Consider the following 25,912-nt stretch of genomic DNA (forward strand, 5'->3'; position numbering starts at 1 on the left):
TAGCTAGCTGTAGGGATCGAACCCACATCTTCTGGATAGCCGGTCCAGGGCTCTACCAATTGAGCTAAGCTAACACGCCTCTCCAGCGACTTTTGGGGTGCGTCATCTGGAGAGCCCTGGACCGGCAATCCAGAAGATGTGGGTTCGATCCCTACAGCTAGCTAACCTTTTCAGTGACTTTCATCTTTCATCGTTGATTTCTTAGGCAATTTGAGGCTTTGTTTGTATCTGTCCCCTCTATGTTGTTCCAGCCTCAGAACATCAGTTTATCTATCATACACATTTCTCTATCCCACAGTAAGCATTATGTTAGCCTCAACTGGGGATGGTACCGGGGTGGTGCGGAAACAAGATGGCGCTCCTGCTCTCCCTTAGACCTCAGTGTCGATACTCTGAAGCGAAGCTTATTTAGTGACTCTAATCGCCCCAAACTCAGGGATATGTATCTACATTGCACTTCACACCAGGTTGCTTTCCTCATCCTCTTCTCTACATTACAGTTGTGTACAGCTCAATTAAAGTCCGCCCCATCGATGGCGAGCACGCATTCTGTAACACATGGTCTGGCCTCCAGCACAGACACAGCTCCAGGACTTCGGTTGTTGTCAAAGAACTACGAAGATTTGTGTGGGGCCCTCAGCCCAGTTAAATTCCAGTTGGTGTTGAGCTGAACATCTCTGTTCACTGTGTCACTGAATACATTGCCTGAGTGAAACGTTCCCACAGCATCTCAAACTTTTTTTTTGCTTGTATTATTTTCAGTTTTGATTTGTGGTAGTGACCTTGCTATAGACAAAACTTTTCCTGAAACCATGGTATCCGCCATGTTAGCCACGCTGGGCTGCCACCTGCTGCTTTTCACGGAGAACGCTCTGCGTTGCGGACAGTTTTGAACGCGTACTACGCTCCACACTCCACATAGTCGAAAACTTTAGAGTTTAAACTCACGACCCCTGCCAAGCATGGCAGCAACCACGGTTTGTAGCAGCCCAAAACAAAATAAAACAAAACCCACCTTTTGCCAAGGATACGGAAACACGGTTCAAGGGTAGGCAAGAAAGGTCTATACTATGGAATTTGAACCAGTCATCAGCAACATATCTTTGAATCAGGAACGCGTGCGATGAGGCCTTTCCATTAGGCCTTACATTCCATGCCTAAAATGATTTCAAACGTGTCAAGCTGCACAGCATAAATGCACTACATGCAATGCACGTGAATTTAGTGCTAGTAGTCGTAACAGTGGACCCTATGGTATAAGTCGACAATCGAGAAGTGGGATGTTGTGAAATTGCAATAAAGTTTCCTCAATTTCAACATTGTGCAGGAGCTTAAAAATATGAACTAGGATGACCACAACACTGCAAAGTTATTTGAAGTTGCATTCTCAGTTGTTACAGATGACAGCAAGGCATATGTCCTTAGACAAAAAGAAAGAAGCCCTAAACACAAACGTTGTGGAAACGATCACGGGTGATAAGCACAGCCATACGGCAGTGTTGAGGATCGTGTTTTTACGGTGCCTTTGAAGGAGGCTATTCTAAACTATGCATTACCGTCAAGAAGGATGTTCTCATGGGTGACAGTGCAAGAAGAGAGCACTTGTTACATTCTGCGTTTCCTTCATAACCTGTGAGCCAACATGTGCTCAGTAGCAAACGGTCCCCCATCTTGAACATGCCATTCCTCTTTACTTCCATTCTGTCTGTTTCATCGCACTTCCAATACCAACACAGGTACTCAGTGTCCAAATGCGAAATGTACAACAGAGTTTCTGAAGCGAAAGCTGCTTTTACGGTTTTCAGTTTGCTTCAGTTTGCAATCGTTCAGTTCAGTTTGCTTCTGTTTGTTTCACAATAAAAACGATTTGACTGTGCATGTGCAGATAAGCATGTATGCCTCGCAAATACATGTGGGATAGTTTACTGATAGTTTACAGCTCACAGATTATCAAGAAGGAAAACGAAGGTAGCAAGAAACTGTACAGTTTCACTGCGCTCTCATGTGTGACATCACGCGTGAGACCATAGTTCCTGATAGTAATGCATAGTTTGTAACAGTCTCATTCATTAGAGCTGCAAAACCGATACTGTATGGCTGTGCTTATCACGCGGGAGCATTTCCACGACGTTTGTATTCAGCGCTTCTTCCGTTTCATCTAAAGCCATATCTGCTTATTTATGATCTGTAACAACAGTAGGTGCAGTTTAAACAACAACTTTATTTTAAGATGATGAATAGGGAGTTTCATCGCCAGGGGCGATACTCTACCCAAGTGCAGTTTCAAATGTTTCTGCAGCATTATTGTAGTTGGTATTTTTAACTTGCAGTAGCATGACGCTGGGATTAGAGAAACTTGAACTATGTCACATCCTACTCCTTGATTGTCACTGCCATCACACACGTCCATCATTTGATTATATATCGCAGATGACTGAACGATTCTGAAGTATAGCAACGTAAAGGTCGCTACCACAAATTGGAACTGAAAAAACACGCTTGAGATGGGGGTTTGGCTGCACATGCAGTGGCACAGTGAACAGCGGTGTTCAACTCAACACCGATGACAATTCTCTATTTTACCAAATTTAACCAAATTGAAGGCCTCACAAGAATGTTGAGAAGTTAGTGCATTCCTACAGACATCCCAGTGAGGGCAATTTGCCGGGTAAAAATCGGGTTTCACTCAAAAGAGGCAACCTTCAATTCAGGGTGCAAATTCGGGGAAGAATCGGGTAAAACCCTAAAATTTGAGGCTCTATGCATGAAGCATATCGCATTTTGCTAGGACAGACGTTAATAGATGCTGTACAGATAGGCGTACTAGCTTCAGTTTTGGTTAGAGAGTGTGACGTGATACATTCATAGATGAGCGTAACAACCTTGAAAGCTCTGTGCAGTGCTCTATAGCGTTTGTGCTACTCATGTTCGTTGCTAGTACCACAACGCACAAATTCACATGCACAGGTTCGCTTATTTCGAATGCCCGCTTAATTCGAAATTTTTTTGCCGTCCAGACGACTTCGAATTAACCAGGTTCTACTGTACAAACTAAAAGCAAGATTTTTGCCAAAGTGAGACACTATTTTCGGTTTGCTCACTGCAGGCTATGTTTGTTTGCCATGCTATCATTCATGTCTCTAATGGAGGGCCTTTCCACTTGCAATGGGATGATGCCGGGTGATAGAATAGCTTTTCGTATTTATCTGGGAAAACTGGAAACCAACTGTCACAACACCTTTAAGTGCCCTTAAATTTTTGTGTTACACCAAAATAGAAAAAATGATACTGATAAAAGTGCATTGAATCGTCGCTGACTGGCTCGCTCTGGAAGCGGTGCAACCCCCATCTCCATCATCACGTATCGTGTTGGTGTTGACTCGGGCTTCACGGATTCGCATAAACATACATAAACATACATTCACATAAACATGTTCGCATAAACAGTGTGGAGTTGGTAGGTATGGTACACCTTCCTAAAAGCGGATTTCGGGTCAGGAACCTCCTCGTCATTTAGCACCGGGCGAACACGCCTGAGTGAAGGAATTCCTATTGTGGGCCTAGGCTCAGCTACGCCCAAAAACACACGCCTGCGTCGATCAGTACTCAAAAGACCATGGGTCGTTGGCTACTATACCCTGGGGATCACAATTAAATTGATCGTTAATAAATCATGGGACATGTTATGAATACTGTTACTAAACATGTAGCCTGTGGGTCTGTTCTAATGCTGACGTTTCGGGGCTTTGTAAAAATTTTCCTCGCGCAGTACAGACTGTTGTAATCAAGGACAAAAAAATGGGTATGCGAGGAAGAGTGCCACATCTTGCCATGATTGTCCGTGGGAGTAGGGAAGGCTTGCCTTCCCGAAATCACGAAATTATAGGATGTGATATATTTATTGTTTGTTTTTACCTTGTTTTGACGTGAATGCGTGTACCTATATGCGTTCAATATGATTAGGGCCCTCGGTTTTCGGGTAAAACTCGGTAAAGCCCTAATTTACACCCCGATTTGAATGACTTACAATTCGGGTTACACCCGGAAATCCGATTTCCCAAAGTGCGAGCACAGCGTTCCATGCCGCGAATCTCGAGGCCCAGCCAGCCGGCAGGAACCGCCGGAACTACCGCGTCCGCGCTGAATGACTCATCTCGACTGCTACTGCGGCGTCATCTCATGCACTGTGTACGAAGGTACTGCCACCGTCCAATCAAAGGCTGGCTGCGCACGCGCCTCTTGGAGATTTAGCCGCCCGCAGTTGTGGATGAGACGTGCCGATGGTTTTGATTTATGTTGTGAGCAATGGGACGCAAACGGAAATCGCTGCAGTCTTGGGCTGCCGAGCACAATGACCTCGAAGTAGTGGTGAAAAAGCGAAAAGGTGGGGAAGAAGAGCAGACACTGGTGTGCAAATATTGCAAGATGGAAATGGTGACGGATCCGGCGAAGAAGCCCTACGACCGCATCTGCGAGCACCTTGCGTCTGCAAGACACGTGAAATTAAAGAAAGAGAGGCAGCACCCAACAATGTTTGATGTATGCTATCGTCAACGAGAGCGTGAAAAGACGGCAGAAGGTGCCATCCATGCTTGCGTGAAGGCATTCTGCGAGAGCGGGATCAGTCTCGAGCAAGCAGAAGGATCTATGGGAGACTTCATCAGAACCTACTGCCCCACAGCGAAAACAATGCCCGGTGTGACGCGATCGAAATACCTCACCGAAGTGTTCGAAAAGCACATGGAGGATATCAGGGAGGACATAGGTGACTCGAAAGTCTCTGTCATCATAGATGAATCGCCCGACGTGACAGGTGTGCCGACAGTAAACACACTGGTGTGTTTCTACAGCCATAACCGAAAGCAGAAACAGATTTTTCTCATTGATGTAACGCGTGTCAACTGTCAATGCATGCAATAGCTTCACGCTCGGCCGCGTCGTGACAGACGCTGTGAGGAAAGTTGACAAGACTTGGCATGATGTAATAGCTGTGTCTAGCGACTCGGCAGAATACGTCAGGAAAATGGTAAAGGACATTCGTGCGTCCGAGGTGGTGAAAACTGTCCATGTGCGCGATGTGCCACATCTTCTTCATGTAACTGTCAACCATGCTTTGTCATCAGACTCGGTCAGCGATGTGAGGAAGGTTGTCACGAAGTTTGGTGCGGTGTTCAAACACGCAAATAAGTTACTCAGTGAATACTATGCTCTCTGTGTGGCAAATGGTGTGGAACCGGCCGGCGTTAAGCGCCCAGCAGCAGTGGTGCCTCACCGATGGGGGAGTTTCTTCTCGTGCTTAGAAACAACAGTTGAATTTTGGGACTGCCTCACAGAAGTTGTAGAGCAACATGCTGAATCAAACAACAAGGCAAGGGACATTGTAGACCTTCTCAGTGGCCGCAAGGCATTACTGTATGCAAAGGCTGTGTTGCTCCTACAGTGCCTTCGGCCCATCATTGAAATCCAGCGCAACCTCGAAAGCAAAAAATTGCTGCTCCCTGAGTATAACTATCTGTATATATAGTGTGAAGTTGCCAGAGGTATTTAGAAGCATAAAGGAGACTAGTGGATCAAGCCAGACATCAAAGACTCTCCTTGTGATAATGCCAAGAGAGGTGTCCACTGAGGCCAAGAAAGCCTGCAAGGCATTCTCGCAGAAACTACTAGAAAAGTGGGGAAGCACCACTGGCATAACCTGAGTGAAGCAGGTCCTGCCCTAGATCAAACGGACATCTGGGAGAAAAGCCAAGTGCTTGACCCGCACAAAAAGATCTTCTGTAATCCTGACTTCAACACTTACAAGGACTTTTTTTCACTTGCAACAGATATCAATGACGAGCTGAGGCAGCAATCTGATATGTACATGCAAGAGCCACCCCCTGCAAACTCGCACCTTCAAACCATTCAGTACTGGGATGCTGTTCAGGAACAATACAGCTCTCTTTCAAAGGCAGCACTTGCTCTCCTGTGCATGCCCACGGGCAGCTGCGACGTAGAAAGGAGTTTTTCGAAATTACACTACCTGCAGTGCCCCGATCGTTCAGCGATGGGCAATACTTTGTTAAGTATGCAGCTCATACTTTACGTCAATGGGAGTTACCGCAAGCCCAAGTAACACCACAATTCATCAGAGTATGTATTTCTGTTGAACATGTGGCCGATATTTCAGCTAATCAGTAATAAACATTCATCTTGTATTCCGTTGGCACATTAAGCAGCCTTTCTGTCGTCCTTCCTTTTTTTTAACCTGAAAGCATGCTCACGCACTATTTCACCCGATTTTACCCTGTTTTGCAGCCCTTGATATAGCACCCAATTTTTACCCCCCCCCCCCCCGATTTAAAAAAAAAAAAAAACGAAAACTGAGGGCCCTAAATATGTTGGGGAAGACCAATAATTTCGCGACATGATTTGGCAAGCTTGAAACGGATCGTGCTTGAAGACTCAGCTAGAGGTCCACGGGAAAGGTGCCGTCCAATCGACAGAATAACGTTAACTACGTTCGAAGAACTGCACCCGCTGTTCCCTCGGTGCGGTGAGGGGAAGTGATTGGAACGAAACGGCTACTCCTGTCACTCTGGAGAGAGGACGCCGCTAGTGCGTGTGCAGATTTCAGACAAGGTCACATCAATTCGCATAGAATGCGAAACGGCGCTTCGCTCAATTTCAAATCCATGCATCTTGTGAGGGAGCTTGGCGAAATCCACACGCAAATCCACTGAAAAATGGGCGATTCAATCCAAATCCAAATCATTAGTGGAAAATGCGATTCAATCCAAATTCAAATCCTGCCCATATTTTTTCGCGCAAATCAAATAGCAAATCAAATCCTCCAGCCCTCCGGTGGATTTCAATCCGGATTTAAACCAAATCCGTGGATTCAAATCCGCAACACTGATTGGTAAACAACATGGATTGGCCGAGGCAGACCAGAATTAGGGAAGACACAGACACGTAAGCCTCAAACACCCAGACGACCCAGGTTAGATTAAAGGGATCACCTCTTTTCCCTGAGTTGTGAATTCGTTGATGCTAAGATTTCACAACGGTGGGCTGTAGATGGTTGGTAAGATGGTTGGTAAAACTTGAGGCTCTATGCATGAAGCATATCGCATTTTGCTGGGACAGGCGTTAATAGATGCTGTACAGATAGGCGTACTAGCTTCAGTTTTGGTTAGAGAGTGTGACGTGATACATTCATAGATGAACGTAACAACCTTCAAAGCTCTGTGCAGTGCTCTATAGCTGTTGTGCTACTCATGTTCGTTGCTAGTACCACAACGCACAAATTCACATGCACAGGTTCGCTTAGTTCGAATGCCCGCTTAATTCGAAATTTTTTTGCCGTCCAGACGACTTCGAATTAACCAGGTTCTACTGTACAAACTAAAAGCAAGATTTTTGCCAAAGTTAGACACTATTTTTGGTTTGCTCACTGCAGGCTATGTTTGTTTGCCATGCTATCATTCATGTCTCTAATGGAGGGCATTTCCACTTGCAATCTCCTCCGTGGTGGTATCAGGTGAAACAGTCCTTACCTGCAGTCTGCTTGTAAGAAGACTGGTAAGTTGAGAAGATGCAATGCACTTCCAAAGCAGCAGACAACCTCCCCATACTCCTGCATAATGCGCACCATTTCCAGTGTGGCCTCGGGGGTGCAGTCTGTGAACAGAGACACCAGCAGAGGAACGTTGTCTACCTGCTCCATGTGGGGACGGATGTTCTCGATGCCACGTGGTAGTTTTGCCTGGTTTGTATGAATCAGAGATAATGTAAGAACCACAGTTCCCAATAAACCACTTGAAACCACCATGATAAAAAATAAATAAATAAATAAATAATAATAATAATACAGAAGGAAAGAGACAGGCAAAGACAGATAGAAAGAAAGAAAGAAAAGCAGCCTCTAGGGTTCGATCAGGACAGCCAAAAAGGGGTTCACTCTGGAGGACGAAATGGAGCTTGCTTATGAGATGCAATGCGTGAATTAATTATTAGAGTCATGTAGGGAAACCCTGAGACATTGAGAAAAAGGCGACATGTACACACACAAACAAGTTGTGACACACTGGGAACAAGTGTATGTGTGTGCACCTGTCGTATATTTCTCTGTGAGGTGAAACCTCGTAAAGGTGAAATGCAACGAGTGAGGGCCTAAACAACTAAGACGTGACTCCAGTATGCAAACACCGAAATGTAGACCCATAATAGTAATTCACATTCGTAAGTGTACACTAAAACACTGCATTACATGTGAACAAATATGGTAACTTGTACTGGGGTAGTTTCATTTTAAATCGAACAACTTATGAAAGTCGTATTTTTTAATTCGCAGAGAAAAAATATATGTTAGATGACAGCTCAAACGACGCAAATCGTGCCACGTGCGACGCTCGTGCGTGGAGTAGTTTCCGCGTGGGAGACGAGGAAAGTCTGAGGCTGCTTGAGCGCGCTTTCTTCTGAACCGACTTTGACGGGATCTAGCACCGCTGATTTTATGCCTAGGAACTGGAGGTTTTTTGTGATTATAGGCTGCACCATAGACACTGTTGACAGCCACCCACAGAACTCTGAGGGCCACAGATTTTCTGTTAAAAGATGCCAAACTTGGCGTAAACGTTCAAAAAGGCCAAACTTTGTTACCAATTTCCTTCATGACAGACGTCTGAGGACATCGAGCTTAGTGCCATTCGATAGGACGTTGAAAGAGCTTTCGTGCTGTATAAAGTTCATTTTTCTCAGTCCAGAGCTTTCCGTGTTATTAGCTTGAGAATCGTACATGGTAGGCGAAAATTACCAATGTTGCATCTCAATTTTCTCAAAAATGCCATCTTCGATTTCCTTGATTATTTTTGAAAAGGTGGCGTCATGTCTCTACTTTAGACCCCAAGTGAGACAATCTTTTATTTTTACTTAAGAGACGCGCAGCGATTTTTTTGGACAGACATGGTCCGCGAGACTGCAGCCTAGCGCCCCATCCACGAGGACGCGACCTTCAACCGCTTCTTTGCTACAGGTCTCCTGCTGACGGAGCAATCAATGACCACTATGCGTGAGCTTGTTGTACTATCCCCAGAGCATTACTTTACGTTTACCCAATGGTCTCCCTGTTCCGTCAGGCTCATTCAAGCCGTGGGAGAGTACATGAGTTGCATGTGCGCCCTTGACGAGAAGCCCCAGTCCGCGAACATACCGACAAAGTAGTGAGAAGAAACGAAGCGCTTCGTAAAGATCTTTATCCAGTGGTAACATCGTAGCTTTTGTTTCAGGTTGCCGCCAGTCCCCCAGGCAGTGTGAAAGTCACATCCTTTTCATTGGTAAAAGAACGTTTGGAAGTTTCGAAAAACATAAAATGTGCCAATTGCGAGACCCCTGCAGATCATGGCTGCCACCATCGGATTAGCATCAGCCGAAAGCTTTACAGGACCTTTCACATGATATAAAGTGACTGGGTTCAAGTGCATCTTTCGTCCGCCTAGTATCGCAAAACCACGAGTGGTACGTGAAAATTTTGCATGTTTGATCTTAATTACCGTATTTTCACGCGTATTAGCCGTGGCTTATGCGCAATTTTTTTTTCTCACGGGCGCCCTGCGGCTTATCCACCGGTGCAGCTTATCTGATGACTACTTTTCCTGGTATTTTCCCCATACGCCAATTTTAACGAAAGGGCCGACAGTGTCTTTGGAACAGCACTGCCCTGCCGATGCACGAACAGTGCGTAACAGGGACGGGTCCACATTCGAGTAGATTGATCTTCCTGGTGCATTCCCCCAAGCAGCTTTAAGGAAAGTGGTGACAGTGATTCACGTCTTCTGGAAGATCACTGACCCATCAGTCCACGAAACCCCCCCCCCCCCCCCCCCCACACACACACACAAGGGCACAATCCGATCTTGGTAGAACTCCAGAACTGACCTCCTCTGTTGTACACTGTGCCGATCCCGGAGTATGGACCACAGGGTTTATGGCCTTCTCTATGGTCTCCTTTGTCGCACAAATCAGTCGTCTCGTATTGCCCGCGGCTTATCTGCGGGTGCGGCTTATCTGCCAGAAAATTTTCAAAACGTCCCAAAAAACGCGTCCTGCGGCTTATCTGCGATGCGGCTTATACGCGTGAAATTACGGTATTTCTAAAACCCCAGAATATTTTTCACGATTCATTCCACAGGGGCAGACTTATGTCTGTACTTTGCCCTGCTGGTAAGGTAGGTACCTTTTCTCTTTTTGATTGAGACTCTGGGCTACCTCTCCGTGGAGCTATTTTTCCACACAAAGGCGCTCCTCGTATGTCTACGAGCACGCTTTGCTTCTTAGCCTTTGCTTTGCAATTTATTGCCCAGATGTTGCATTTTGTACTTATTTTGCACTTATGGTACGTATGTTTATTTTTTCCTTTGGAGACGCAGGGCAATACTTTCGTGGGCTCCTTGAACTTGCTATTACGCACTTTCATGGGAGTCGCACGCACGACGTGTGCGTATGCATGTGCGCATATTCACTATTCTCCCGCACATGTGCTTGAGGCAATGCACATATGCACGCTATGAGGCTGTCATGCGAGTTAATATTAGGAAAGCAGAACTACGGCCACAGGGGACAGAAAGTTACAACAGGTGAGAATACAAATTTTTGGCCGCCTGGTTGCAGCCGTGTCTTAGCTTGGGCGCAATAAGTGATAGTTCCAAAGCTGTGCATCCTACCTTTAATTAGGTTTATGCCCCGTAGCGTTATTTCGGGACCACGACAAGTACTATATACAAAGCCCGTAAGACCCCTGACAGTATGTTGTGATGACAGTATGTTGCTGTTCTCAAGTATAACGCGTTCGCCCTCCACGAGCTATGTCAGTGCCACCGTGGGAATCAAAATTTCCCCGACAGAACAACGCACAACTAAAATCCCTCGTTTCCGGTAGCCGTAGGTATCTTAAACCCTCGGTGTGGTCTTCAGTAATCCTTTTGGCATCAATGCGCTTGAACCCAGTCACTTTATATCATGTGAAAGGTCATACCTAAACCTATCGGATGATGCTAATTCAATGGTTGCATCCATCATCTGTGTAGAGGAGGTGGAGTTCCTCTACATGAGCCCCGACCGGCGATGATGGTATGCCACGGAGAGGCGATGACGGTGGCCTGTCTCCATGGCCGCGCCGGTGGAACTGAAACCGGTGCTCCACGCGCGTGGCCATCGTTGTCGTCGTTGTCGTCGCCGCTACAGGGGTCCCCCGGCCGTCAGATGCGTTGCGGACGCATCGCAAGAACAGGGAACAGCGGGAACAGGGGCACGGCACACGTTGGCGGCGTTTGAGAGGGGATGAAGACGGGGAGAGCATCCGTGTGTAGGTGTGGACGGGAACAGCGATCCGTCGCAGAGAGAGTGAGGTGCTCGGTGTCGTGGTCCTGGGGTGCCGCGACCGGCACGGGAGCCGAAGCTCGATAGGCCCAGGTGGAGAGAGTGAGGTGCCGAGACGGGCTTAAGTGCGCCGAGCCGTCGGCTGCCGCGACTGCCGCAACCGGCAGGTGAGCGCAAGGCTCGAGTGTCGCGGCCGGCAGTGAGAAGCGTGAGAAGACTTGAGCGAAGAGAGAAGCGTAGGTGAGAGAGAGCGAAGAGTGCGGTAGGAGTGAAGGTGGGCCGTGTGTGCCGGAGGTAGTGCTGCTCGATGGCGTGGTCAGAAATTTGGGATGGTGAAGGGCCGAATTGCTCCGGACGTGATGTTCTTTGTCCGGGTCACCAAATGTAGAGGAGGTGGAGTTCCTCTACATGAGCCCCGACCGGCGATGATGGTATGCCACGGAGAGGCGATGACGGTGGCCTGTCTCCATGGCCGCGCCGGTGGAACTGAAACCGGTGCTCCACGCGCGTGGCCATCGTTGTCGTCGTTGTCGTTGCCGCTACAATCTGCAGGGGTCTCGCAATGGGCACATTTTACGTTTTGCGAAACTTCCACAGCATTCTTTTACCAATGAAAAGGATGTGACTTTCACACTGCCTGGGGGACTGGTGGCAACCTGAAACAAAAGCTACGATGTTACCACTGGATAAAGATCTTTACGAAGCGCTTCGTTTCTTCTCACTACTTTGTCGGTATGTTCGAGGACTGGGGCTTCTCGTCAAGGGCGCACAGGCAACTCATGTACTCTCCCACGGTTTGAATGAGCCTGCCGGAACTGGGAGACCATTGGGTAAACGTAAAGTGATGCTCTGGGGACGCTACAACAAGCTCACGCAGTGTGGTCATTCATTTCTCCGTCAGCGGGAGACCTGTAGCAAAGAAGAGGTTGAAGGCCGCGTGCTCGTAGGTGGGCCCTGCCTCGTGGACCCTGCCTGACAAAAAAAATCGCTGCGCGTCTCTCAAGTAAAAATAAAAGATTGTCTCACTTGGGGTCTAAAGTAGAGACATGACACCCCCTTTTCAAAAATAATCAAGGAAATCGAAGATGGCATTTTTGAGAAAATTGAGATGCAACATTGGTAATTTTCGCCTACCATGTGCGATTCTCAAGCTAATAACACAGAAAGCATTGGACTGACAAAAATGAACTTTATACAGCACGAAAGGTCTTTCAACGTCCTATCGAATGACGCTAAGCTCGATGTCCTCAGACGTTCCGTCATGAAGCAAATTGTTAACAAAGTTTTGCCTTTTTGAACGTTTACGCCAAGTCTGGCATTTTTTAACAGAAAATCTGTGGCCCTCAGAGTTCTGTGGGTGGCAGTCGACAGTGTCTATGGTGCAGCCTATAATTACAAAAAACCTCCAGTTCCTAGGCATAAAATCAGCGGTGCTAGATCCCGTCAAAGTCGGTTCAGAAGAAAGCGCACTGAAGCAGCCTCGGACTTTCCTCCTCTTCCTCGCGGAAACTTCCCCACGCACGAGCGTCGCACGTGGTGTGATTTGCTTCGTTTGAGCTATCCTCTAACATATATTTTTTCTGGGCGAATTAAAAAATACGACTTTCACCCGTTGTTCGATTTAAAATGAAACTACCCACTGGCTAAGGACAATTCACCTCTCCCGGACTGTACCTCATGTCAAAACAATGAGCAAGAAAAGAAATACTGGTGTCACGGCAGTGAAGAGTTGGAGTCACCAACCCTGTTAGAGATGTCAAAAGCGACAGGAGCACTGCTGTCTGTGTCGCTGCTAGGGGAGGGTGCTCCATCAATGGTGCACCACAAACGGTTGGTCTCATCAGTCTCTTGGACGTTGCTCCTTGCACCTGGCACTAGGCTATTGTTCCTATATGTAGAGAATGCAATATTTTAACTTGTGTACTCAAAGATTTCCTCAGACCGAGCTCAAGCTCACTTTCGAGCTTAGTCCACTTGAACAGCACATTCATGTGGTTTTGACGCACACAGCATCGGTATTTGCTCGAGCGGTGCTCATAATCACCACAGGCTTCCACAGCTTTCATAGGGCTTCACTAGCATACCGCATTTGACCGCATATAATGCGAAGTGACATTTTCACTGCTCCAAATGGAGAAAAACCCCTGCAAACCCGTGAAGAGTGTGATGCAGGAATGTTGTATTGCTGTGCGGTATAGTTAAAACTGCAGAGGCTGGGCAGAAGTGGATCGGATGTGAGCACAAACGTCCTGCGTGATCAGTCACTGCTGTACTGCGTACATCCTTAGACGTTTCCAAAAATCTGCTTTTCTACCCGATATTGCCAGATTTTACCGTTTTACAGCCCCTGAAATAGCATCCGAATGTAATCCCCTCCATTTTCAAGCAACACACAACCTGAAAACACAAGGCCCTACCCATAAATGACCTTGTCTATTGTATTGAGAGGAGTTTCCTTACCAAAATGGGTATTGAGGGACTGTGATGGTACTGCAAATCATCTACTAAATAAAGTACATTTAGTTTAAATTCTTTTCCTGGTAAAAGGAAGAAATATTTTCCCCCATTGTTAGTAGAATTTCTCGATGCCACAGCGTTCATTTACACACACCTTTTCAAAGGAAACATCTGTGTTTGTCCTGTCCTCCTTTATATCCCACCAATTTCTTGAAAGTCTGAGAATGGTGCCAGATTGTAGAGTTCACTTCAGTGGACCACTGCTTGTGGCCCTGAGGCTGTGCTTCCACCATACCAGCAATTGGGCATTTCAATAGCCCCAACCCAGAACTTTAAAACAAACAAACAAACAAACAAAGCCAAGCAGATCCTAAGGGAACCCTAAAAAAGGAAACAATTAACTTCCTAGGTTTCCCATTTATTCCCATATATTTTAATATGGGTAGGCTAAACGGATCACTTGTGGAACCATTTTTTCCTCCCATGCCAGCTGGGGCCAGTGTCTCTAGGACTGTTCTTTCCAGACCCTTCCTGCAAGCGTAGGTGCACAACCAATAATGGCAGTTGAAGAAAAGGCACCAGCAATGGGATTCAAACCCACATCCTATGATTGACGGTCAGAGATGCTACCATTGTTGCGTTTGTCCTTCTATGTTCAATTGCTTCATTTGCTACAACGTAGGTGTAAAAATATTTTCTCGGGAGTGTCCCAGGGTGAAATTAGAGGATGGTTCTAATATGAATGTGGATTTTGTTCCCTTTCCTGGAATAATACAATTTTTTGGTGTCATATATGTTACGTCACGTCCACTCATGTCCAAATTTGCGTACTGCAATAACCCGGGTCTTTACCTCAATACTCAGTCGTTGTTACAGTGCCTGAGAATGAAGTGCCAAAAGTACTGAGCAGCAAATCAAATTTCTCTTAAGGGAAGTGGTCAAGCCTTCTCAAATTCTTATGAGATTTCAAACACAGTATGGAGATCACCATCACAAGCAAGAGTGCATGACCGTGCAAAGCTATTTGCACGATTCCAAAGGAGTTTTTTTTTTTCGAAAATATGCAACCCAAAAAATCCGGCTCATCTTGGAATCGTAATCGTGCCCTTGTGGCCCGTGCTATCGTCGGCCAGTACCGCTGGTCCACAGGGAGAAGCGAAGAAGAGGGGGCAAGGGGGAGAGAGAAAGGGAACGATAGTTGTTGAAAACTTTCCAAAGAGCATGTGACAGGGCTGGTCCGATGGAAGGCGCTTTCGTCCACTCGCCATTTATGCCATCTCGCTCATCTCGCCAAGGCCAACCTCACCATTTGCGGTTTGGTGTGGCAACCACTTGCACGTTTTACCCAGCTGCATTCAAGCGCAAGGTTATTCAGGCAGTCAAGGCGACTGGAAATAAGGTTGAGGCTGGAAGGCGATATCGTGTTTCCGAAGCAAACGTGCATAGGTGGCTTAGCCAAGAAGAAAAGTTGCTTGACTGTTCGTCAAGCCGGAAGGCCTTCAGCAGACAAAAGTGTGGACGATTAGCCGACATCAAGAAGGACCTTGCCGACTTCGACACTTCGTGTCACCGCCGAAATGATCCAAGTGAAAGCACGTCAATTCGCCTGTGAGAACGGTGTCGTGCCCACGAAGACTCAGCCTAAAGGCTTTTACAGGCATTCCTATCACTATGAATGTGGCATTACTCTAGGAATTTTGCGACTCCCCATCAGTGTTCACGAGCCAAGGTCTTCACATTACAGAAATTCGAGGAATATCCTGTTTTACCGTACCATACTGTAAACCCATGTGACAAGGGCTCAGTTTTAGATTTTCACTCCTACCGTGCTCCTGAGCACAAATGAGCTATGGTCAGGTCATTGTTTAACCGTTTAGACGCAATACAAAGCATATGTCAGGCTAAGGCGGCTGAATGTACCCTGACATGTGACATCCTCACAAAGAACCATTACCCTGACAGTTTAGTTAGAAACACAGTTTTTAGAATGTCACCTGTACCGGAATGCTACAAGGGTTTAAAACGTTTTCCTTCCTAATGAACAGTTTCTATTACATGTTTCAAGCTGATGAGGACACCTGCATGGGCATCGAAATGTCCTTTTTGATTGTTGAATTTTTGTTGTGGAAGGCAATGTAACAAAACGATACAGGTCATGATTCCTGGTTTTTGGTCTATTTTCAATTTCATTATATAGAGGTTCAACTGTATGAGCCTTGTAATGCACTACCACCTAATTAGATGCAAACTAGCTTTGTCTCGCATTAGCTCAATGTCATTCAACCTTAAAGAAATGAATAGGAAGACTACATAGGTGGAGCTTCTGAAAATCTTACCGTGAGCAAAACAATTCACTGCTTCGACGGCCAGATGTAGAAGTGTCGATGTTAACAATGTTGGGTGCACTGATGCTCCGTGGTGGGCACTGAACATGAAGTATGAGAATTAAATTAGGACAATTTAAAAAGAGAAAAAGCCAAGATACTTATCTCTGCATGAGCAAATCCATCTATGCAATACATACCGGATATGGCTTTCTGTCAGTTACTGACAGCCTTTCAGTTTCGTCTACCAAGTCCAGGGATGAAGAAGGATCGGAAGTTGCGCTTCGACCAGATGCTTGAGAGAGATGGCCAGTGGAGGTTGTACATTCTGTCCTGTAGAAATAATTATTGTATTATGCAAATGACTGCTTTTCCTTGTCCATAAATCACATACAGCAGCAGTTTTCAGCATTTTCAGCACTAAACTGTGTGGCGCAACAATGTTTCGGGGAATGGAGGCCTGTTATGTTTGCTGATATGTTAGGCATTACAAGCCCCATACTGCTGCTCAAGTTTGTTTATTTAATTACCCGTGCCTTTCCAAGAGGCTTTGGAGTATGGGATATGCATAGACAGTTCAGAACAAGGACATCTAAAAAAATTAAAATCATTATCATCAATTAGTGATACTCGCAAGTATTCTGATGGCAACTTCATTACTGAACATTTCTCATTCTTTAATTGAATGCAGCAACACGAGGAGAGAGAGAGAGAATAGAGACAACTAGAGAGAAGCAGGGAAAACTTTCCATCCACAAATTGGGTGCCGTGGTCGGAGGCAGGGAAGGGTAACAGGCATACTGTATTTCTTTAATGTTTCCATTTCTATATCTGACATTATCCTTTCAAGTTTGTTTCTCTTATGTTGTCGTGACTGTTTCTATTAACAGCACTGCAGTTATGGAGCTGCAAGAGGATGCCCCCTTCAACTCAGGCAGCACCCCATCAGGTCTAAGTCATGCTGTAGAGTGGATGAAAATCTGTAGAAATATGCCTTCAACCTGTACAGTGCCCTTCGGCAATTTCAAGCCCAACCAACCATTTTTCATTGCTGTGCCCACAGACGGGTGTCATGCCAAAGTGAAATGAAAAAATTGCAGAACTGTGTCCTGGTGCTATGTCATGGAGTTTGTGGATGTGTTTCACAGGTGTTTGCATCAAGAGTGACGCAGACTGGAACAAGCAAGTGGCATCCTGAAAATCTAACGTTGATTTTCATGCTGCTGTATGACATTCGGGCCATGTATGAGGGTTGCTTCGACAATAATATGTCCTTATTTTTATATAAAAATTATTAGGGGTGTGCGAATATTCGAGTTCTCGAATTCAAATATCAAACGCTCGAACTATTCGATTCGTGAATCGAATATCCAATATTCGATTTTTCGAATATTCGACTATTCCACGAATATGAACGACACAACCTGAAAGTGGGCTTCACCTGATGCTTCTGTACATGAGGTGAAGCCAGCTTTACGAAATTGCCCTTGCTGCAGGACCAACACAAGCGGGACGGTGTTTAGTTTGAGATAATGGAATCCAAACTTCGTTTTGTAGACATCGTCTGTGGAAGGGGTGGCGCCCATCCCACATGCAGTTTAGAGGTGCCTACGGTGGACTTTGATTTGATATTTGTGAGGTTGCCTTTAAAAAGTTAGGACTCTTGAATAATGACTACAGCCCACGAACAAGAAGGGTGTTTTAAAGATGTCCTTTATGTCTAAAATTTCAGCAGTGCAACTTCCTCGAGTGAGAGCAAAAAAACTAAAGGGTGTTCATGGCAAAGCTGAGGCAGGATGCCGATTCGTTTGTTTCACAAATGGCCTGTGGTTGTCTGAAACAACTACAGCCTCATCCGTATAACATGCTACTGCCTGACATAGAATTTTGAAATGAAGGTAACCACTCCAGTACTCCAGTAAGTGTATGCTCACCTGAAAAGCAGGAAGCACTCTGATGTAAAATTAAAGAGTAGGGGCTTTAAACAGAAGGATTGCATGTCTCTCTTGTGACAGTTAATGCCAGAAAAATTACACTAAAGCCATGGGCCACAAAATGGAAACTTTTAGTGCGAAGGTCACAAATTGTAAATTTTGCACGAATATTCGATATTTGATTCGGTATTCGGAATTTTTTTCCCCATTCGATTTGATATTCGATTCGACTTAAAATATTCGAATTCGCACAACCCTAAAAATTATAACAGATACAGGGCAATAGAACAAATCTTTAGTCATAAATTTCAATTTTTCCACATAGTTGTCGCCATTGGTGATGCATTTTCACCAGCAATCAACAAGAGCCTACATGAGCCTGTAGGGGCCACCACTTGTAAAAATCTTTGCCAGCAGGGTCCAGCCACTTTCTCACAGCTGCAATTATGGCATCATTGTCAGAAAAATGTAGCTAGCATTGCCCGTTTTGAATGTGTCCAAAGAGGTGGTCCACAAAACTCCTTTAGTCTCATATTGGTTCAGCAAGTCTTCACACGCTTGCACTCGGCGGTCTTTCAGGTCATGTGTAAGGTTTCGTGGCACCCACCTCCCACAAAGTTTGCAATACACCAAGTTACCCGACATCGTCTCCAATGCATTGAAGCTGACCTGAACCTCCTGACACAACCCCTATCGTAATCGGCCTGTTTGTGCAAGTGAGTCAAGGTACACTTGCGTCAAGGCGATGTTCATTTCTTTCTTTCTTTGTATTTTTTGTGTTTTTCTTTTTTTGTGTGTGCTCAAGTTGTCGTTTATGGTTCATTATGACTAGAGCCTAAAGTTTTTGGGAAATATCTTTTTTTTATAAATTTGGGGGTAAAAATTGTGTAAATAAACGTGCTCTAAATTCACGCGAATTCAGGTGAAAAAACTTCCAATATGCTAAATTCGTGGAGAAATCGGGCTCAGTTACTCGAACTAACTGTACTGGCTTGGTACAAATGGTGACGTAATTGCATTTGCTGTCAAACGAGTTAGTGTGCATTCCTACACCTCAGTTTTAGTGAGGGCAATTTGCCGGGTAAAAATGTCTATGCAGTTGCTGTCTCAAGTGAAGCATTATTACGGTAATAATTAGTGGAAAGTAGACTTATTAGTAAAGTGAACAATTTTGCATTTAGTAGTATTAATGGGGTGCAGAAGTGCAAAATATTCTCTTTGTGACATGATAGATCCCATCATTATGACACTAATGCAAAAGGCATGGGGTTCATCCGTTTATAATTAAAATGTGAAGACAAATCAGAGGTCCCTCTTTCCTTCCTCCGCATCGGCAAAAAACATGAAAAACATGTCGCCCAGAGTGCACCCAACTGTCGAAGGAAATATATTCCGGGAACGTCCCCTTCCCACATTTCTTTGTCCAATCAACGCCGTTCGAGGGGGAGCTCCAACTCGTGTGCGATGCAGAGAGATATCCCTCACTCGAGACGCATATTCTGTAGTGGGCCTATTCTGTGTAGCCAGTACTACTACCAAATGCGAGCAGAGCAGTACAGATCACATTGCAGATGCAGATGCAAAAGAAGCCGTTGTGTAATTGTGAAGTCCATCTCTTGTATTATTTATTCTACAACGCTGTTCGTGACAAAAATACGGCTCAAAGTGGAACAATTCTTATTACAAATCAATATGTCATCTTCATTGGCAGATGAGATATTTCGTCGTTCTGACGTACTCATTCGTCATTTTAATGGGAGACTCTTTGTTCCGCATACCTCACAGTGGCCGTGCATCGCAAAATGGTGCGTAATAGTACTTTTTCCGGTGTTGCAGCAGCACAAGTGTATCCCAAATAACGAGCATTGAGCACAGAACATACCTGCTTCCAGTAGCCCATGATGCCCACAAACACAAACCCCTTAAAGGGATTATCACATCCGGAAAGGTGTGCATGAGCCCGATACGGTAAGGTTCAGCATGGTTTCACAGTCTACTTGACCAAGTTTATCTTCCTAAAACAGCTTACTTATTAAATAAATGAGTTTTAAAGATTCGCACTGCCTCTGCAGCTAAGCCAGAATGATGTAAGCCAGCCACACGAGTGGGAGCGCAGCGCCGGTGATTGTCTCTGAGGTCGTCTGCTTCGTTTTCACAGTACAATATGCGACAGATTTTTTGGACACCAATTATTCAGACTCCCACAGGGAACGGTGACCGTCGCCATAGGATTAACACATTTTGCGATTTTTTTCGGACAGATCGAAGTCCGAATGCTCAATTTTGTGGACTGAAACACTTACGGAGACACATCACCACCACTATTTTCGGCGTTACCAACTGGCAACCTCGATACCGCCATTTTGTATTGTGCACTTGAATTGGATTGGTTATTGGAATCCTAGGCAACACTGCTCTAAAACTTCCGAACAGTACCTCTACGTGACATCACGTTGGCGCCGCAGCTTTCGGTAGTCGGGTTGGGATGCTCTTCCGTGTTTCTGTTTGTGCACGCTGTCACTGTTTGTCAGCTTTCGACGCTATGGGCACGTCTGTTTGGTAAACTTTGCAGCCAGAAAGTGGGTCAGACTCTGCAGACGATCGCCTTACAGACGATCGATTTACACAATATGTCTTAAACAGAAGCTGGTGACTTGGAACTAGTTCCATATGGGGGAAACAATCGGGCATGCGAAGCGGAGTGTGTCTGACTGTTTTCCCTGCATGGAACCGGTTCCAAGTCATAAACTTCTATTTAAGGCGTATTGTGTAAATAAAATTTGCCAGTGGCAAATAAGCAGTGTCCGTGTCGTTCGTGTTCTTTCTGACTGTATGTTGAGTGCTGCTTTGAAGTACGATGATCGACTACCAACTATCCCAAATGAGGACCTTAGTTCCACATGACACAACTGCAGGTCACACTAAGAAGGGCCAGCATGTCCTCACCTCTGCTTGTCACTGAGCAGGGAAACATGGCAGTTCCAGCCACTCTCCAGCCCCATCTTTTCTGAGAAGCCCTGAGTGGCAATAGAGGCACGTAAAATAAAACATGATCAGGTGTAAATGTACGTTAGGCACAAGTTAAGGTGACAAGTACATACCCGGCTTCGGAGCTCATTCTCTTTGGAGAAATGTACAAACCGGATGCAGGCATTGTCCAACTGCTCAATCAGCTTCACAAAGTCCTGCAATTTATGCAACAAGAAACTAGTACTTTGGTGAAGCCCCTAAATCTTCACCAACAAAGGTTGGAGAGATGTTTCATTGTCACCGCATGTTTTGGCATGGCCATAACTATCCATTTTTAGGTACAGGGACCACACAATCTTTCTCACTTTTAAAGAAGCAAAGCTGGTCACAATTATTGAGCACCAAATGCAAAAGTTTTTAGAGAAAGCCAAACACTAACTGTTTCCAAAGTCCATAGCCACAGTGGCTTTAAAAGCTGTGAATGTTTGTCTGCTACATCGTGGATGAACGTGAAAAAAAGAAAAAATTCTGCAAGAGGGTCACTGAGGTACACAGTAGTAGGCGTGAATATGGCAACAACAATTGTGGAGGTTCAAGGAAGGGCAACACTAACAAGCTTCCACCTGCTTTTTGCATCTGGAATAGTGCAAATCTACTTCCGTGCAGTACTGCTATGTGAGTGCCAGTTTTCCGTTTTGTTTACGTAGTTAATGTAGATTGTGATACTGACATCACTGCAGTTGCACTGCTGCTGCGTCTTAAATAATGTGCACATTCAGAATGACAACAGCCAGGAGTCCTCCACTCTTGATGTTCAAGATGATATACCGTAGTGCTAACTTTCGGGTCTTAAAGTTGGGCGGCACTCCCACATACGTGATACGTGTATACGTGGGATCTTGTGGGTGGCGCCACCATACTTGAAGACACCGAAGTGCTGTTTAGATCAGGAGGTCGTAGAAGTTGTCTACACATCCGCTTTGCAGGAAGCTCGTGCCCCCACTCAGTTGTCTGATAAAACGTTAAATTTTGTAAAAAGGGCACTGCAAGGTTACCAGATGCACATGATATCTGATTCCAATGTCAACCAAAGAGAGAGTGAGAGTGATAGGTAGCCTTATAAATGACTGATTTAATAATTATTAATATTTTTCCTGGTAGTGAGTGCTTGTCTCCTGTCTGTGTTTTCTCGTCGCGGTTCATCAATCTTCTACACTCCTGAACTTGTAGCAGACACATGTACACAAGACATCTCCAGGGGGTTGAGACATATTGGGGTGGTAAAGAACTTTGGAACAGTTTGTGACATTGCATGACACCCTCATAGCAAATATTATAACTTTATCAGTGAAGAAAGTTTCAACACTTTGGGCACGTAGGATAGGAATAAGATTGTGCACCACATTTCACCACCAGATGCATTGTTTTGCTGGATATACTCCAGTGATATGTTTGCACTGTCGACTCGATAGACAGTTTTCAACGAGTGGAACACCAAAATTCAAACAATTTAACTTGTTGTTTAGCGGAACCTCCAGTGACATTACCGACAATGTGAACTAATCAGTGACCATCCTCCCAACATCTGTATTATGACATTTGCATACTTTGAACTGCAAATGTGAAGGGCAGAAATTTGAAATATCGAAAGATATACAATCTGAAGAAACTAGTGTGCTTCACACGCATGTGAAACTGCACAAAAACCCAAGTGCATACACATGCACTATGTACATAGGAGCTACTGTCACACAGCCACATTAGGCATGCAATGAATGAAGGTATTCTGTGTGTACTTACAGGACATGCCTGATACTGCATAGTGACCATCCCTATGAAGACTTGATTGCTGAGGCACGATACAGTGGCACTGAGGTCAGTTGGCGTACCATCATCCTCCATACAAATGGAGTCTGTGCTTAGATAATGCCCTCCGGTCTGAGCTTCCAATTCAAGTTGGTGTGTCACAGGGCAGCAACCCAGTTTCTTGCTCACCGAAGAGAATAAGTGACTACTGCAGCATTAGAAAGGGATAATAGTTTTTGATTCCACTGACACAACTAGTGTCACAGCCATATTTGGTGTTAGTGGCTCACCTGTCTGGAGGTAGCTGCAGGTAGGCAGTCTCCAGGTCAGGGTGCAATGGTGTCACACTGCTTTTTCCAGATGTAGTCAATAAGGGTGCATATGAAAATGCCATGCAGTACGCAGTGAGGCTCGATCGTTGGTAGAAATCTAGGATGCGCTTGCGATCTGAGTCACTAAGAAGGCACAGGTCACGTCCATCCCAGTACTCTGAGCACAGGTCCAGAACTAAATCGGCTGTGCCCTGGGTAAACATCTGCATGGTCCCCGATGAGAGCTGCAACGTGAGATTCAACACACTTATGATTATGCAAGTGCTAGGTGCCATGATAGGTGAGAAGAATGTAGCAATGCTGACATGATAGTAATCTGGCTCCCACTGTTCTGGTCCAACACATCAATTTGTTGTGCAGCACATTGCAAGTGAGCTGCAACTTGCATAAAATGCAACTCGCACATATGAACAAATACAGCCTGGAAACAATTACCTTTGGGTTGCTTTATTTTAAATCAAACAAAACGCTGAATCTGTATTCTTTAACTAGAGAAAAAAAGACGATATGTTAGAGGGGAGCCCGAATAAATGAAATAACTGCCCTATAGAAGACCTGTGCAGGCTATAGTTTCTGAGGTCAAGAAGAAGGAACTCCAAAGGCTGTGCTTTTATTTTTATTTTATTTTTTTGTGCTGACTTTGCATGCTTCCGGACCTGCTGGTTGAACTGATGAGTGGGCTATAGTCAATAGTTTTTAATATCATAGACAAAATTGGGGTCCCTATATCACTTTACTTACATGTTATGGACACACATAGTTCATTTTTTAGATTCCAAACTCAGCATGTACAAAATGCCTAACTTTTATGCCTCCATATTTATGTCATATCACGTTGACATCTTTCTATAGCATGTGGAAGGTATACAGTTACTATCTGTCGCAAGTGCAGAACTTTCATCAGGTACGTTCAAATGCGCTAAGTATGCACAAGTTCTGAATATTTGACCTCAACTGTCTCGAAAAGCCAATTCAATTTTTTAATCACTTATTGTGCAGAAGTGTCTCTGCACCTCTCCTTTATATTTGGCTTTCCTTTTTTCTTTCCTTTTTTTCTGAGACATGCTGGAAATTCTTTGCTGAGGCCACTCCTAGCAACGGCCTGTCCAGGTGCCACCATGGGTGTCACCAGGATTTTTTCCAGGGGCAGGCTGGGCAGTTTGGCATTCTGGCAGAATGTTTGTGCCCGCAACTATATTGTCTTGGCTCAGAAACTCTACGTTTCTGGAAGCCAGGGGCTCAACGCATCCCCCTTTCCACTGAGTGACAGAAGTGTGACAGCGAGAAGACAGATGCTTACCGACCAAAAAATTTGCAGGGGTGAGCAAAGGAAAATCATTGGGCCCCATCCGATAAGTAAGCGAGAAGGTGCAAGTTTACTAGCGGCTCTACTTGAGCGAACACAATCATGAACGCTTCGAAGGAGAGACTTTTTCCCCCCAAGACCTTTACGACCGGACAAGTCTCTTTCAAAATCCACTCCACAAGGCCGCTCTATCTACGATAAATTTCTGGCTGACCTGAACAGTCCAACAGTATCGTTGGAAGCCGTCAGAGTCAATTATAGTGGAGAGGTGACAAAGATCTTGAGAGGCTCGCTCAAAGATTCGAAACTTCTCTGAGTACATTATTATTGGAATGGATCTTCTAGCGATTAAATGTTTGAAAGCCTGAAGGAAGGTGCCAATGTCCATGGAAGCTGCTAGTTTGAGATGTCCAGTGATGTGATTGGCCCAAGCCATTTTGGAACACCTTCTGGAGCAGAAAAAAATTCCTTTTGGAGCAGATATGCTTCATCATCATGTGCAGTCATACACTTTATATTTAATATACTTTCGAAAGAGTACACATACATAAAGCAACACTAAGCATTCATTGAAGTGGGCTTGACCGCAATACATGGCAGTGTTAGGTGAAGCCAACTTTCAGATGGTGACTCCTACCAAAGGAACATTTTTCACGCTAGAAATCGGACCTGCATGCAAGCGTCCACAAATCCAAACCCGACGTGTTTTGTAATGACGTGTTTAAGTGTACGTTTGTAGATTTAGCGGAACTTTTCGATTCATTTATTTGTGTTACGGGAAAGCCATCATTAACCTATGACATCCTACACTTTGTTTAGTGATATGTTAGGTTAGATTAGTGCGGCTGTGGCAGCTTGCCTCGCACTCCCAACTTCATTATCGAAGCGGCCATGGCCCTATTAATCTAACCTAACTTCACTAAACAAAATACAGAAACTCTCACTAAACTAACCTAAGACATCATCCACTTGGTTAGTTCAGTGATAAGTTAGATTAATGGGGTCATGACAGCTTCCCTTGTCCCTCAAAATTCATTTCAATGATGAGGTGAAGCCGCCTTGCAGATTGGCAACGCCACCCAATGTAATGCCCTGGTTTCGTACCAAAAATGCCCTGTGTTTTTCACACCCGAAGAAATGTAGTCTGATAAAAGAGAGAGGCAAGCTGGTGCATGACAAGCACTATGACAAGCTGGTGCATACTTGAAGAAGGAGGAACCAGAGACACGGATGAGATTGGGAGGGAATTGTTGTGTCCCTCCCAATCTCCTCCATGTCTCTGGTTCCTCCTTCTTCAAAATGTAGTCTGCTACATGGAAGCTTGTGTCAATAAGTAAGCTGAAAACTTCAGTGTTGGATTTTTGTACTGTTAGTGCTTTCCGTGGATGTCGACAAGACCCTTTCTTGTGTTGTTACCAAAAATAG

The 25,912-nt window shown here is 45.0% G+C and overlaps 1 protein-coding gene across 3 annotated transcripts in view; it reads right to left on the bottom strand.

Annotated features, from left to right (window-relative positions):
• LOC135391477 (transmembrane protein 94-like) overlaps window positions 1-25,912 on the bottom strand; it is a 587,105-nt gene that overhangs the window by 97,794 nt on the left and 463,399 nt on the right. For all 3 annotated transcript variants that reach the window (XM_064621740.1, XM_064621741.1, XM_064621742.1), the window contains 8 exons: window positions 23,140-23,405; window positions 22,844-23,057; window positions 21,175-21,258; window positions 21,020-21,090; window positions 16,340-16,472; window positions 16,152-16,240; window positions 13,102-13,246; window positions 7,539-7,747 (listed from right to left, as the gene is read on the bottom strand). In XM_064621740.1, coding sequence (XP_064477810.1) covers window positions 7,539-7,747; window positions 13,102-13,246; window positions 16,152-16,240; window positions 16,340-16,472; window positions 21,020-21,090; window positions 21,175-21,258; window positions 22,844-23,057; window positions 23,140-23,405 — 1,211 coding nt within the window. The remainder of the gene's footprint in view (window positions 1-7,538; window positions 7,748-13,101; window positions 13,247-16,151; window positions 16,241-16,339; window positions 16,473-21,019; window positions 21,091-21,174; window positions 21,259-22,843; window positions 23,058-23,139; window positions 23,406-25,912) is intronic.

Source organism: Ornithodoros turicata, chromosome 4, assembly GCF_037126465.1.
Source record: "Ornithodoros turicata isolate Travis chromosome 4, ASM3712646v1, whole genome shotgun sequence".
In the NCBI taxonomy this organism is placed as follows: domain Eukaryota; kingdom Metazoa; phylum Arthropoda; class Arachnida; order Ixodida; family Argasidae; genus Ornithodoros; species Ornithodoros turicata.